Raw genomic sequence first — 14,398 nt, 5'->3', positions numbered from 1 at the left:
CCTATATTAGAAATGAACCGGCCGGTCATATGGAGCCTGAATATCAATTGCTCCCACCATCCTGGAAACATATTCATTGATGCACTGAGTTTTCTGGACCATTAATGCACTGGACCCAGGTTTTTTGGGCTTTGAATACATTTTTAGCATCCCCATAGATGCTCCCAATTTTCCAGGCACATGCAAACCATTCCAGAGCTTTAGAATCATCAAAATTGAGCTTTCTGGGCTGAAAATAGACCAAAACCAGCCTTTCTGGGCTGGAAATGCATCAGAACACATTTATTGAGCTCCCAATCCACATTTACAACAGCTCTGAGCCTTATACACCAGGTCCGAGTATTTTACACAATTGCCGAGATTCCACAAAGTCCCGGCGCCGAGGGTGCACCAAGTCTCGGCGCCGCAGGTGCACCAAGCCTCGGCGCCGCACATTCGGCGCCGCACCAAGCTTCGGCGCCGCACTAATTAAGCGCCGAGAAACATCGCTCGGCGCCGAGGGGTGCACTTGCTTCGGCGCCGAGACTTGGTGCATCTGCGGCGCCGAGGCTTGGTGCATCTGCGGCGCCGGGACTTGGTACTACCTCGGCGCCGAGTTGTGCTAAAACTGAGGAATAATGGTGTTTCTAACAATGATCACAAAAAGATTACTGATGTTTGTTACACCAATGACCTTTTGTAGCTCATCTTATAGGGAATGTTAGGTTCATTAGGAAATCTCCTAATGACACTACAAAGGTTTGTATGTGGTTACTTATAAAAAGTGATGTTTGTGTCTCATTGTGTAGGGAATGGTCTGTTGATAAGTAAATCTTCTATTGACACTTCAAGGATTCTCAACGGTTAGGCCGGTACAGCTGCTTTTCTTGTCTGGCTGGTAAGTAAACTTACTGATGACACTACAGTATGTTGTATTCAATTTGTACATTTGTAGCTCATCTTATAGGAAATATTAGGTTCATTAGTAAATCTTCTAATGACATCACAAGGGTTTGTATGTGGTTACTTATAAAAAGTGAGGTTTATATCTCATTGTGTAGGGAATAGTCTATTGATAAGTAAATCTTCTATTGACACTTCAAGGATTTTCAATGCTTAGGCCAGTACAGCAGCTTTTCTTGTTCAGCCAGTAAGTAAGCTTATTGATAGCACTACACATATTTGTATCTCATCTTGTGGGGAACATTAGGTTGATAAGCAACTATTATGATGAGACTACAAGGATGTGTACATCTCATGCTGTTGTTATTGTACAGTAGACAGAACACTACATTACAAATGTGTAGTACTATGACAACTTCTGGCTGATCTAGCGCCCACACTAAAGTTGGTAGCACTTACAGCTTGGAAGATTAAGCTATGAGATTTGGCATATGTGCTGCTGGCTGTATGAACATACATTATAGCCACTAACCTAATGTGGGCAAAGAATACTGCCATGGTGAGGAGAGTAAGAAGGGAGCAGGGACATGCACAATTAGTGATATGTCTCTGAAGTGATAAGTTGTTGCCTTTATGTACAACGTTCGTGCCAACATGTGTCCAGATGAACAAGTACATTCATCAAGTCATGTATGGATGGGTTGCTGATACATGTTTCATTTATCCTCATACATTCTGCTATGATCATGATGGCCACACCCTACATATATATCTATATGTAGAAACCAATCCCAGATGAATATGAGACATTCTATAGAATTAACACATGTGGTCCTAGGTACATTGCTCTGCTACAGCCTACATTTGGAACTCACTGACTTTTCTGTAAATGCTAGACAGTTCAACCTTGATGCAGGGTTGTAACTATGATGTATTCTTTTGTGATAATCAACCTCTTGTTCCTACAGTGTTCCTTTGTCTTAATTTCATTATGTACTAATTAAATACAACACACTGTAGTGTCATTAGTGAGTTTACTTACCAGCCAGACAAGAAAAGCAGCTGTACCGGCCTAACCGTTGAGAATCCTTGAAGTGTCAATAGAAGATTTACTTATCAACAGACCATTCCCTACACAATGAGACACAAACATCACTTTTTATAAGTAACCACATACAAACCTTTGTAGTGTCATTAGGAGATTTCCTAATGAACCTAACATTCCCTATAAGATGAGCTACAAAAGGTCATTGGTGTAACAAACATCAGTAATCTTTTTGTGATCATTGTTAGAAACACCATTATTCCTCAGTTTTAGCACAACTCGGCGCCGAGGTAGTACCAAGTCCCGGCGCCGCAGATGCACCAAGCCTCGGCGCCGCAGATGCACCAAGTCTCGGCGCCGAAGCAAGTGCACCCCTCGGCGCCGAGCGATGTTTCTCGGCGCTTAATTAGTGCGGCGCCGAAGCTTGGTGCGGCGCCGAATGTGCGGCGCCGAGGCTTGGTGCACCTGCGGCGCCGAGACTTGGTGCACCCTCGGCGCCGGGACTTTGTGGAATCTCGGCAATTGTGTAAAATACTCGGACCTGGTGTATAAGGCTCAGAGCTGTTGTAAATGTGGATTGGGAGCTCAATAAATGTGTTCTGATGCATTTCCAGCCCAGAAAGGCTGGTTTTGGTCTATTTTCAGCCCAGAAAGCTCAATTTTGATGATTCTAAAGCTCTGGAATGGTTTGCATGTGCCTGGAAAATTGGGAGCATCTATGGGGATGCTAAAAATGTATTCAAAGCCCAAAAAACCTGGGTCCAGTGCATTAATGGTCCAGAAAACTCAGTGCATCAATGAATATGTTTCCAGGATGGTGGGAGCAATTGATATTCAGGCTCCATATGACCGGCCGGTTCATTTCTAATATAGGCATGCTATGCCTGGCCGGTCAATGTGTAGTGAAACTATGTCATGGCCGGCCGGTTTGTTTTGTGTGTGGGTACATTATGACCGGCCGGTTCTTTCTCAATGTAGGTATATCACCTCTGGCCGGTGTGTTATTAATTTAGATATATTACCTTCGGCCGGTACATCATAAACAAAGGTATATGACCTTCGGCCGGACCATTTGAAACCATAGGGATGCATTCCGGCCGGACCATTTCCAAACACAGGGATGAAATCTGGCTGGAGTGTTATAAATGTGGTTGCCAATCTCCGGCCGGTCCATTTACAACCATATGTGCAATCACCGGCCGGTTTGTTTATAAGCATATGGGTGAACACAGGCCCCTTGTTAGTGACACCTCTGGGTGCTCCCCATTGTCGGCCGATCCGTTCAAAACAAGACCGGCCGGTCCGCTAAAAAAGGGCACCTCCGGCACTGGCCGGTGGGTTTGCAACCTCCAGACTCATTCCGTCGGCCGACGTCGGGTTTCCGTTAATGACGGCGGAAATGCATCTCGGCTGTACCGTTAATAACGTGAAAGTCCGCTGAATAGGCTCTTGCGAGACACTCTCCGCATTACCTTGACCTTTCGGCTCCTGCGATGCGGCCTTCGCGGCCTTCTTGCCTTTGCCCTTCTTGCCGACCTTGTCGGCGTCCTTCCGGTTCTTCCGGTCTTGCGAGGCGGCGCGCCCCAGAGATTTGCGGAACTCGTCGAGGACGGCGAAGTGATCGTCGCTGAACTTGTCGACGCCCAACAGCCGGCCGAGGGACGCGAGATCCTGTGTGAAATGGTTAGGGGTGTTGGCTAGCACGCGGGCGGAACGCACCAAGGCGTTGGTGATGGTCGGGGTGGCCGTCATGCCAATCATCCCGCCGGCCTGCTCGCGGAGGCCGCGCACCGCGACGAAGAGCTGATTGACGCGCCGCATGGTGTGGACCTCGTCGCAGATCATCAGACTCCAATGGCGATTGTACACCGTTGGGGCTTTGGCCTTTGCCAGCGTCGCTGCCTTCCGCTGCCGGCGCGTGCCCAGATTCCACGGCCTGTCCGTCAGCTTTGTGAACAGCTCCGCGCCGTCCTTCTCGACCGCCTAGGAGCAAAGTCAGCTGGGACAACCAGAACTCAGCCGACGTACCGGGTTGGTTGCGACAATGATTTGACGTTCGGGGGGCTGCGCGAAGTTGTCGACCGCCTCCCAGAACGCCGCGCCCTTCGCGCCGCGCACCGAAGATGTGTATGAGATGAGGTCGAAGGTTTTCGGGCGGACGTAGCGGTGGATCTCGGAGACGACTTGGCGCTCGAGCGCGACGGGGACAACGATGAGAGTGGGTTCAGAGGGGGTGTTGCCCTCGCGATGGTACTTGATGTTTGCTATGAAGACGGTGGTGAGTACATGTCAGACTAGCCGCAGGACGTACGTACCGAATTTGCCCGGGAAGTGGCCGTGCTGCGCGTAGTGGGCATGGAAGAAAGCGAGGCAGCAGACGACGCCGACCACTTGCATGGTCTTGCCGACCCCGACGCCGTCCATGAGGAGGGTGGGGTCGCCGCGCAGGTAGTTGTCGAGCATCTTGACGACGCCGATCAACTGATGCCAGTGGGGGCGGAGCGGGACGGCGTCCGTCGCGGTCATGGCCTCGATGCCCTTGGGGGACCAGGGATCGTGGACGCCGGTCGCGGCCTCCGCGGTGTTGAAAAACGGGATCGTCTTCTCCTTGGCGCGACCCAGCATCGCCCAGAGCTCGTCCTCGGAGAAGCCCTCGTACTCCTCGACGCCGGTCCCCCAGTCCATCTCGGGCGCATCGGCGCCGTCGACGTTTATCTCGATGGGGTCGGCGACCTCATCGCTGAGGATAAGGTCGAGCTCGGTGGTGAGCGCGCGCACTTCCTCCTCGTTCGCGAGCAGGCGGATCGCCTCGAACACCTGCTTGGGGAGCCCTTGATACGCGTCAAATATGCGCTGCAGCACGAGGCGCGGCGGGACTTACCGGGCACGTTCACCGTCGTGTCCTCCATTTGCGTCCTGAGGTCGGCGACGCGTTGGAGCTGCCGCTCGAACGCCTGGCAGACGACGCCGTTGTCGAATTTCCGCGAGATGGCGATTTTGTTCTCCATCCGCTTGACGTACGCCTTGATGCTCCGAGAGGTCGGGTTCTTGATAACGGCTGCAAACGAGTGAGGGACGTTTGGATGGGCGTACACTATGCTTACCTTCCCACTTCTGGTCGAGCTCGGCGGCCTCCTTCTCGAGTTGGCCGATCTCGCGCTTGATGCGCGTCGCCTCGCCGTGCCAGACCCAGGCCGTCATGCGCCCGATGACCTGCGGCGCCCACATGACGAGGAGGTTCGAGTTCTCCAGCGCAACGGCGTCACCGAAGAGTTCGCGCGCGATGTTGGTGTACTGGGAGTTGACCTGGCATTGCTCCATGCTAGGCAGCTGGGAATGGAGGTGAGTCAGCGTGCTTGTGCAGCGATGAGAAGGACGTGCCTTCTGCGCCTTGTTGAGCTGCATGACCCGATATGGGCCCATCCCGTTCTCCTCGAGGACGCCGATGAACCGCACACGCACATTCCACACGCCGAGTCGCGCCTTGAACCACCGGAGGACGGCGTCGCGACCATTGTTGTACTGATCCTTCTGCCGCAGGAATTCTTGCTTCGTCATATCACCTTGTACCGCTCGGTATTTCGCGAGGAACGTGCGGACCGCCTTGAGCAACCGCTGGTCGTTCTCCAGCCACGCCTCTTCGGGGTCGGCCTCGTCCCAGGGCACGGTGTCCAACCCGGTGAGCTCGTTCCAGCAGCCGTCCTCGACGAAGGTGTCGATGGTGGCGGCGACGTCGAAGAGAGTTTCGTGGAGTTTCCAGACGGGCATGGTGAGCGCCAGACAGAGAGGGGAGAGAAGAAGTGGGGAAATGATGTGATGTCCTCGTATATATATGCCTTTGGGGCGCCGAGCCCTGAATCCATATCTGGATAGCGTCGAGCCGCAAACGTAGTGCCATCACCACGGGGCGCCGCGCATGCTACAACGTCGCCTAGAAGCGTAGGATGGACGTACACCAGGAATGCACACTACTTCATTGGGATACGCCGCGCCGCGGAGGCACCTTCCCGTGACGATTCCGCTCGCTAACCCGATTAGGATTGACAGCGGTGCGCGCGGGAGGCAATCAGGACGATCTTAGCACCTATTCACGGATCGGGGCCCGGACCGGGACCGATCGATGGGGGCTATACACGAGGTGTGCGTCGCTGGCGCACACGGCGCGGGGGGCAGCCATTTCCACGTGACCGGTCCGCCCTGCCCCCCGCCCCGCCGTGTGCGTCGCCGGCGCACGGCGCGTGGGGGGCGGGGGTGCGTCACGTGACTCAACTCCTGCCCACGCGGCGTGCCTCACCGGCGCACAAAATGAGCATAGGCTGGTGCTGCGCCCGGGTGCGCTGGGTCGACGGAGTGCCCCGCGCGGTGTGCGCCAGCGAAGCACACACCTCGCCTGGATATGCTCACGAATGATTGTGGTTCCTCATGCATTGTGACGCTGTGTAAAGCTGGTTGTATTTCCAAACAGGGACATCTACACCGCCTACTCGCATCTGTCCCTGTCCTACATTCGATGTAATGCATGCACCCTAAACTATCAGAACCCCGTTGGTTGAATGATCAACCCTTGGAAGTTCACACTGGGGGATCTAGATGGCGCAGGCTGAGGCTCTATGATCAATCCACCGAAGTTGACGGTGGAGGAGGACCGACGCGCAGATGACCTCGGTAGGGACTGCCGAGGCTGCGATTGGCGTGGCTGCGATTGGCGTGGCTGCGATTGGCGTGGCTGCGATTGGCGTGGCTGCGATACCCGAGGCTGCGGGGGGTCCGAGTATCGAGGCACGGAGAACCGGGGCACGGAGTGGCGGGGCTCGGAGCGCCGGGGCTCGGAGTGCCGGGGCTCGGAATGCCTCGGCTGGGGGGGGTCAGGCTGCCGGGGCTCGGACCGCCTTGGGTGCAAGGGAGGTGGGGGGGGGCGCTGCCGCAGCCGGAGCTGTTGCTCGTCCTCGTCCTCGGCCTCCTCCTCCTCTTGACGGTCCGCGACCCGACGATCAACGACCATCTCTTCATCCTCTCCCGCGTCCGGCGGTGCATCGTCAATCTCGATGTCGTTCGTCTCGTCACACTCGGGTCGAATGCTGTACTTGATGTCTCTGTTGTGTAGGAGCGGATTCAGTGCGATCAAGGGCGCGGGACCGTCGGAATCGCGCGGGATGCGGATTGCTGTGCTGTGCCCGGTCTGCCTCGTGCTCCACATCCTCTCGGATTCCGGAAAAGGCAGCCAGAGCAGCGTCTCGAACAACGTGCGGAGCGCGTTCCGGATTCTCACCTGGTCATGCGAGTTGTACTCCCGCATCATCCCGCCGTAGAGGCCCCAGTATACGCAGTTGGTGTAGTTCTGTACGGGGTGCGTGATGACGGTCCCGAGCAACGGAAAGAAGCGGTCAAACATCTGGCCACTCCAAATAGTGGGCGTCACCACCATTAGCCGGGCCCTCCGCAACGGCAGGGCCGGCGACTGAAATAGTCCGTCCGGCGTGTTGGCGACCTCGAGGTGCGTCACGGTAAGATAGCTGGCGAGGACTGTGTCAACCGGATTGGGCGCTTTAAGGAGCAGGTCGTGCTTGAACTGCTCCCATAATCCGTTCACTTGTTGGTCTGCGCGCTCTTCTGGTTCGTCGTCGTCTCGTGCCCGACGCGCGCCGCGTCGCGCGAGGCCATTTGCGACAGGCTGCACCCCACCAGCATTAAGCCCAAGGTTACGCTCGGGTATGGCGATGGTCCGCTGCTCGGCGCTCGAGTTGGTCATGACCTGCCGATTCGACCTCCGGTTTGGGTTCGGTCTCCTGCGCTGAACCACGATGCTGTGGACACCAAACTTCGCAGCGAGAGACACCATGTCGGCACAGGTGTACATCGCCGCGAGGTTCCTGGCGTCCAACGTGCGTCGACTGTCCAAGGTTAAGAGTCCATTCCTAGACTCCAACGTCGCCAGGAAGTAAAGTCCTAGGCTCCCGTCCACCGGCTTCATGTTGTCACTCTCGAGCTGGTCGTCATCGAGCTCCTGGTCGCTCGCCGTTGCGTCGTGCTCAAAGGCCGCGGACATCTCCTCCAGCTCCGGGTATGGGCTCGTAGTGTTGGTCCGGTACAAGACCGAGTTGAGGATATGCGTGATCATCACCCCAAGCTGCAGGCTCCCGGGAGTAATGCGCAGTTCGGGTGATGCACGGTTCAGGTTCTCGAGGACGGCGTAACACGTGAAGACGCGCCAGTACTTGAAGCTCCTGATATAGCCAGTCATTAGTCAATGGAAGATGCAACGCACAAAGCACTGCTTACCACCAACGACGTGCAGGGATGCTGACACATGCTTTGGTAAGCATTTCATATGGCACGTCACGCAAGGCCGCGCCACACTTGTTAGCTGCCACTCGGACTTCGTACCGTGCAGACGCGGGTTGTGCCGGGTGGCCTGTTCCTCCCGAATTGTCAAATAGCACCTCCGTCCATTTATTGATGCGGTCCAGGAGGCCTCCCATATTGCCGGGGAGCAGCTCGCTGGGGGTCACCTTCCGCCATTGTCCGACATGGAGCTGGTAGTGCATCTCCTTCTCCGTGCAGTAGACGTTCACGTACTTGACGCCGTCCGCGCGGCCGATGATGGTGGTAGGCACTCGGAAGCCGGAAATGTCACTCAGCTGGACACAGGCATCGCGCAGGAAGTTCCTGTTTGCGATGAGGCTAGTGATCCCTGCCGCCGACGCATGGGGCATGGCATGCTGCAGGATTTCGGCATGGAACTCGTCCTTCCAATGGACCACGTGACCTGGATGCTCGACCTCAATTGCCACATCTACGTACCAACGGTGGGCAAGGTCGGCATTAGAGATCTTGGTGAAGTCGAGATGCTTGAAGGTTTCTTTGAGAACCCTCTTTGCGTCGTCGTTATCGTGGGGATTGTGATGTGTTCCGCCTTTGGCCCCTCGCACCTCGTGGTAGAAGAAGGCGTTGCGGAACTCACGGATCCCTTCCATGCGTGCCTTCATCTTCCGGACGAACCTGCCGATCTCCAGGGCGCTAAGTTCTACGTTCTTGAAGTGATACTGGCCGTGGCGATCGCGCGCCTGCATTTCCGCGCTCCCGTACGAGCCTGGCCAATGGCTGATATGCGGGTGATTGATGTCGCGCAGGCTGGGAAGCACTATCTGCTCGTAGAATTCCACTAGCCGGTCGTGCGAGATCGCTGGTGAGAGGTGCGGACTCCACATTTCCGGGAACATGATGTTCGTTTTTGCATGTATGCCGACCTTGGCGAACGCCATGTTGGGGATCCTCGACAATTCTATGGCCTTGGTTTCCTATATGGCGATTTCAGCATGAGACAGCGCACGGACTTTGGATTTGACTCACTCCACCCCAAACAATTGGCCATGTCAGGTGCACCGGTGCCTTCAAAGTATCGCGGAACGGTGAGAGCGGCCACACGTGCAGATTCACGTTGTATGGCAAATCCCGCGTGGCACCAAACATTGAATCGATGTCGCGGACGACCGCGTAATGGTCCACATCTGGCACATCATCCCACTCGTCCACCGGCTCGGGCATCTCATGCCCGTCACGAGCATTTACCCGGATACGGCGCTCCGCCCTTCGGTTCGTGTCGTAAAACCGACCGCACAACCCCACCAAGCCGATCTCCAAATCTAAACGCTCCGCCGCGCTCTGCCTGTCCGTCCACGTCCTCTTGACCGCCGCATTGTACGCGCCCAAGCTCATGTGGCTGTGTCGAAGGTGGGCATCAGGGTGGTTCGCAGGTTGCCAGTTCATATTGAGTGTAGTCAGGGAGCGTCAGGGAAAGCAGTGGGGATGGGGAATTGCTGCGCTCTCTGGGGTTTATATATCTTTTGTTGGCACCACTGCCAAGGCTGCAATGTCATGACATCTGAGACATGCACTCGCTACTGTGCTGGCAAATATATATTAGACACGCTACGCGACCCGGCCCCACCCTTGGCGTGGCCTGAAACCCTGGCGCCGTCATGAATGATCCCCAGGCCCCACTGTCGCGGGTCATTAGGGGTCCGCCGCACTAACCTGTTTGTGGCCGTCTCCGCTTTCCAATTTTCCCCAAATAAGAGAGGTCCGTTGGGAAATACCTGTGCTGTGCGTCGGCGGTGCACACCGCGCAGTGGGCTGTTATGTTTCCCGCGGGGGCCCCCCTCTGCCGATGCCTCGTGTGTGCGCCACCGACTCACGCCGCGCGGTGGTCCTGCGCATGGTGCTAGCCACCGCGCGACAGCCTCACGCTCGGCGGTGAGCGATGGCGGCGCACACAGCGCGTTGAGCTTCGGGGGCGCACACCGCGCGTTGAGCTTCGGGGGCGCACACCGCGCGTTGAGCTTCGGGGGCGCACACCGCGCGTTGAGCTTCGGGAGCGCACACCGCGCGTTGAGCTTCGGGAGCGCACACCGCGCGTTGAGCTTCGGGGGCGCACACCGCGCGTTGAGCTCTGTCGGCGCACACCGCGCCATGTCCTCCGGCTGCCCGAAGTGCGTGGTGTGCTTCGGCGGCGCACACCGCGCGGCTGCCCCCCGTGTAACCAAGTCTTACCGCCCGCTGCGCTCCCCTCGCCGTGTGCCCTCCCAGTTTCACCGGGGTGCGGTGCCGGGACGCATTGGGCCATCTTGACCCAAATGTTTCCTACTTAAATGTACCTTGTAGACAAACCTTAATTTATGTTGGCGAACCGTGCAATCCCAAACCACACCAGACGACATAAGGTTGCCAAGTCACCGATGCATGATACAAGTTTGAGCATTTGCATCAGCAGAATCAACAAACCCTCTTTATTGCACTTGTACTGCTTATCAATAATCATCAACATTTTCGGATGTAATGACCATCATTCAGTGGCTAAGGTTTGTGCTGTTTTAAACCCTAACCCTAATATTCCCCTTTGGGCCATCTTAAACCAGCCACTGTTCCATGGTTTCTCACAGTATGTATCTGCCTTCATCAACACTTGGCTTGTTGCTGTGACTATTAGTAGAGCCCCAGACTGAAGTTGGTGTTATAGAACTTAGCCCCAAGCTGCAGCAGTGCTAACAAATAGAGGGATGAGACTCAGCAATCACTATGAAGGACATCCTCACAGACCTGTGATTCACATTCCTTTAGTTGCAAGATTCTGGATTGCAAGCATCAATAGATGCATACAAGTAGGGATCTACTACTTGCCTTACTTAGATTCTTCACTGCATTGTCAGGGGCAGGAGCCAAGGGAAGCTTGACCTCAGTGAACTGTGCAATGCCATGCAGATACAGAGTCTGAACTTGTGCAGCTCTCCAATACCTCATTCCTTTGGGACATGTTCCACCAGCTGCTCCTCAAACCCTATCTACCACTCTTGGCACTTCTGTGTATCCTTATGCCTTTGTGAAGACCCCGTCTTAGTTTCCACCTCCTGACATACCCACTGTTGTACGCACAGCAGACAAGTATTTGGTACATGTTAAAATCCATTTGACTCCTCCACTTTTAGGACACGTGGCACTATCTAGGTGCACACAAGCTACTGTTTGTGTTGCTTAAGGACAAACTTCATGGCTAACCTACCACAGAGGATATGGCACTATTTCTTGCAAGACTTGATTACCATCTTGACACAATGCTTGAGCTTGGATGGCAGCACCGGACATGTGTCAGGAAGGAGACTGAGCTTGAAGCTAAAGCCCAGTGATGGTGCAAGTTACATTGAGCATTTGCTACAGGAAGCCATTCAGCAAACAGGCCCACTGAAGAAGCAGTCTGTTGCATGGTGGGCTGATTTAACTAGCTGAGTTGAAGTACCATGGCAGTATCTGAAGCTGAAGATTATTTTAGGGCTGGTGCTGTGTATGGAGCAGAGCTCAGCAACTAAGCAGATGTTGTGGTAACAACAAAGAGCCACTATGATGGCCAACCACTGAATCAACATCTAGCCAGTATGACTGGTGGGAGTGAGTCCTTTCACTTGTATCCCTGTAGGAACTGCTGACATCAAGGAATGAGTAGGCGACTATGATGACGGACACACATTGGAGGTCTTCTGGGACCCATCTGTGGTCTCCCCATTCACCAATGCAAACCCACAATATGCCCAAGAACCTAAGCAAGTCAAGGCTGAGCATCAAGGCTGTGCTCAGCAGAAACCCTGAGACAGTCCCACAATTTGTAGACAGGACCTCATGTTGCAGCAAGGCTGACAAACTTGCTGAGATGCAGAAGTACCTCCTTGGATCATTGCAAAATGTCTCCAGGGTTGGTACCTACTCCAACTGGTGGTTAGCCTCAGTGTACAAGAATGGCTACTCACATCCAGATACCATCTTCCTTGCATACATGTAAGTCTATCAATCCTAAGGACTACTCTCATACCTGACTCAATGAGGCTCACAGGTTCACCAATGTCCTGGATGGAGCTAAGACAGGCATCACTGTCTCAAGCAAGGTCTTTGAGGAGCACAGGAAAGCGTTCAGTTCTCTTCCACTGGACCCTCAGCCAGAGACCATCAAGGGGCAGGAACGAGTACTACAACAACGATGAAATCCCTGCCAAACGAAATCCAGAACTCCCACCATTCACCCTAGAGCTCCTCCACTGTAAGCTCACACCACCTGCTGCCCCACCTGCTGCCCCACCTGCTGCCGAAGCTGCTGCCGAAGCTGCTGCCGAAGCTGCTGCCGAAGCTGCTGCCGAAGCTGCTGCCGAAGCTGCTGCTGAAGCTGCTGCCCCACCTGCTGCCCAAGCTGCTGCCCAAGCTGCTGCCTTGTTGTCCTGGACTGTTGACTGGCAGGAGGCGGCTTGTGTCCTGTTGCTGAGGCTTGCTTGCAATGTTGTGAAGTCCCGGCAGCGGCCTTGCTGGCAGGTTTAAGCAGAGCTGCTTGAAATTTCATGATGTCTCCGCCCTGGCACTAGCTCCAGCCCTCTACAGAAATGTTGGGATTGCTGAATCTGTCACCACACAGAGGCTTGTCAGGGAGGCTGCTGAGATTCATACATACTACTCTCTCAACAGCTGTTCCTACGAGAGTTAGCAACACAGCACTTGGACTTGACCCAGTACTTTTCAAATCAATGTCCCTGTGCAATAGACAGGGTCATGCAAGAGGTGAGGCAAGCTTAGGCCACTGCTGATGATATATACCCACCACATAGGTTAGAAAGCACCCAATCTTGCAATACTACGTTGATGGTTGGCCAGCCAACATCTACATACAGGATTGGGTCTCCTGGCAAGTTCTCCGGAACCGGTGGGATTGCCACCTTGGTGACATGCACAATGGCACTGGCAAAGCAAATGAGGTGAGACACAATTTCACAAATGTACTAAGTACCATCCTATCCTCATTGGCCATCCTAGCAGCCTCCAAGCCAGGGATCTCAACCGAGTCTGAGTTGGATCAGTACAGGTACTGCCCATGCCAAGGCCTATACCAGCTGTGATGTAGAGGAGGAGGGGAAGGATTAGGCCCTTCCAGAGAATCGTTGAGGAAAGCCTTGGCATGGTCCTGAACACAGCCCTTGGACATCATCATCCAGACTGAGTGCTGTCCAGAAAACAAGGAGCATGTGTGGGCCTATGAGGTCAAGTCACTGCTTAGTCCACATATGCCTTGGGGTGGGAGCACTGGGGAAGGATTAGGCCCTTCCAGAGAATCGTTGAGGAAAGCCTTGGCATGGTCCTGAACACAGCCCTTGGACATCATCATCCAGACTGAGTGCTGTCCAGAAAACAAGGCGCATGTGTGGGCCTATGAGGTCAAGTCACTGCTTAGTCCACATATGCCAAGGGGGAGGGAGCAGTGCATGCCCCAGCACATTACCCCAGTGCTCCAGTGTAGATGCCAGCATTGAGGCTATTGACCCTGCAATCTTTGAGTAGTACTGATTCCGTGTGAGGATGGCTTAGGCCTGCTTCACTGACTGACTGTTAGCAGTCTATGTTGATCAGCCCCAGCAGGAGCTCTGGCTTCATGATGTTGTGGATTGTGTACATGAGGGCTGCTGGCAGTGGACAATCTGCATGTGGCACCTGTGGTAATATGAGTGTGAGGGGCTGTGGACTTCAATGCCTAGAGTCAGTGCAAGTAGGGCTTCAGCAGTATCAGCCACATCTGAGACCCAAAAAAACAGCTGCCACTGAAATCAGTAAATGGGCAATTGCACTATGGCAAATGGGTGTTCAGCCTTGAAAAGATAGAATAGTAACCCCAGCCATAAATGCCTCCATGAGCCATTATACCCCCTTCACCTAAGTCCAGGGGGGGTCAGCGTGCCCTCAGCTTGCCTTATATGGTAATTCCTTTTTGGGCCATTACCATATAAGGCAAGTGCTGACCTCGGGCCGCACCTGCATGTCTCAGGGGATCTTGCGCGGGCGCGCGAGATCCCCTGCGCACCTCTCAACACCAGTTATGTGGACTGCGTCAAGACCAACATCCAGTACTGAATGTCAGGGGTCTGTGCACTGGCGCGACATCCCCTGGGA

The 14,398-nt window shown here is 54.4% G+C and overlaps 4 protein-coding genes across 4 annotated transcripts; 1 reads left to right on the top strand and 3 right to left on the bottom strand.

The window, feature by feature from the left end:
- Nucleotides 1-3,149: 3,149 nt before the first annotated feature.
- Nucleotides 3,150-5,695, bottom strand: C8Q71DRAFT_851911 (P-loop containing nucleoside triphosphate hydrolase protein; the record flags this gene model as incomplete). Its single annotated transcript, XM_047926775.1, has 6 exons — nucleotides 3,150-3,598; nucleotides 3,647-3,910; nucleotides 3,956-4,191; nucleotides 4,243-4,758; nucleotides 4,809-4,985; nucleotides 5,032-5,695. The coding sequence occupies 6 exons, from the start codon at nucleotides 5,693-5,695 to the stop codon at nucleotides 3,233-3,235; spliced, it is 2,223 nt and encodes a 740-aa protein (XP_047772457.1). The 3' UTR covers nucleotides 3,150-3,232.
- Nucleotides 5,696-7,109: 1,414 nt separating this feature from the next.
- C8Q71DRAFT_693093 (uncharacterized protein) lies at nucleotides 7,110-7,550 on the bottom strand (the record flags this gene model as incomplete). Its single annotated transcript, XM_047919885.1, has 1 exon — nucleotides 7,110-7,550. A coding segment is annotated over one exon (441 nt), but the record flags the coding sequence as incomplete, so codon positions are not given.
- A 652-nt stretch (nucleotides 7,551-8,202) lies between these two features.
- C8Q71DRAFT_718921 (uncharacterized protein) lies at nucleotides 8,203-9,213 on the bottom strand (the record flags this gene model as incomplete). The annotated part of the gene is made up of 1 exon (XM_047921261.1): nucleotides 8,203-9,213. A coding segment is annotated over one exon (1,011 nt), but the record flags the coding sequence as incomplete, so codon positions are not given.
- Nucleotides 9,214-12,002: 2,789 nt separating this feature from the next.
- Nucleotides 12,003-12,728, top strand: C8Q71DRAFT_891786 (uncharacterized protein; the record flags this gene model as incomplete). Its single annotated transcript, XM_047928675.1, has 3 exons — nucleotides 12,003-12,250; nucleotides 12,306-12,435; nucleotides 12,498-12,728. The coding sequence occupies 3 exons, from the start codon at nucleotides 12,003-12,005 to the stop codon at nucleotides 12,726-12,728; spliced, it is 609 nt and encodes a 202-aa protein (XP_047772454.1).
- Nucleotides 12,729-14,398: the final 1,670 nt, after the last annotated feature.

Source organism: Rhodofomes roseus, assembly GCF_022264815.1.
Source record: "Rhodofomes roseus strain CIRM-BRFM 1785 chromosome Unknown C8Q71scaffold_46, whole genome shotgun sequence".
NCBI classification, from domain to species: Eukaryota; Fungi; Basidiomycota; class Agaricomycetes; order Polyporales; family Fomitopsidaceae; genus Rhodofomes; species Rhodofomes roseus.
The sequence above is the reverse complement of the archived record's forward strand: the minus strand, read 5'-3'. Positions and strand labels throughout refer to the sequence as shown.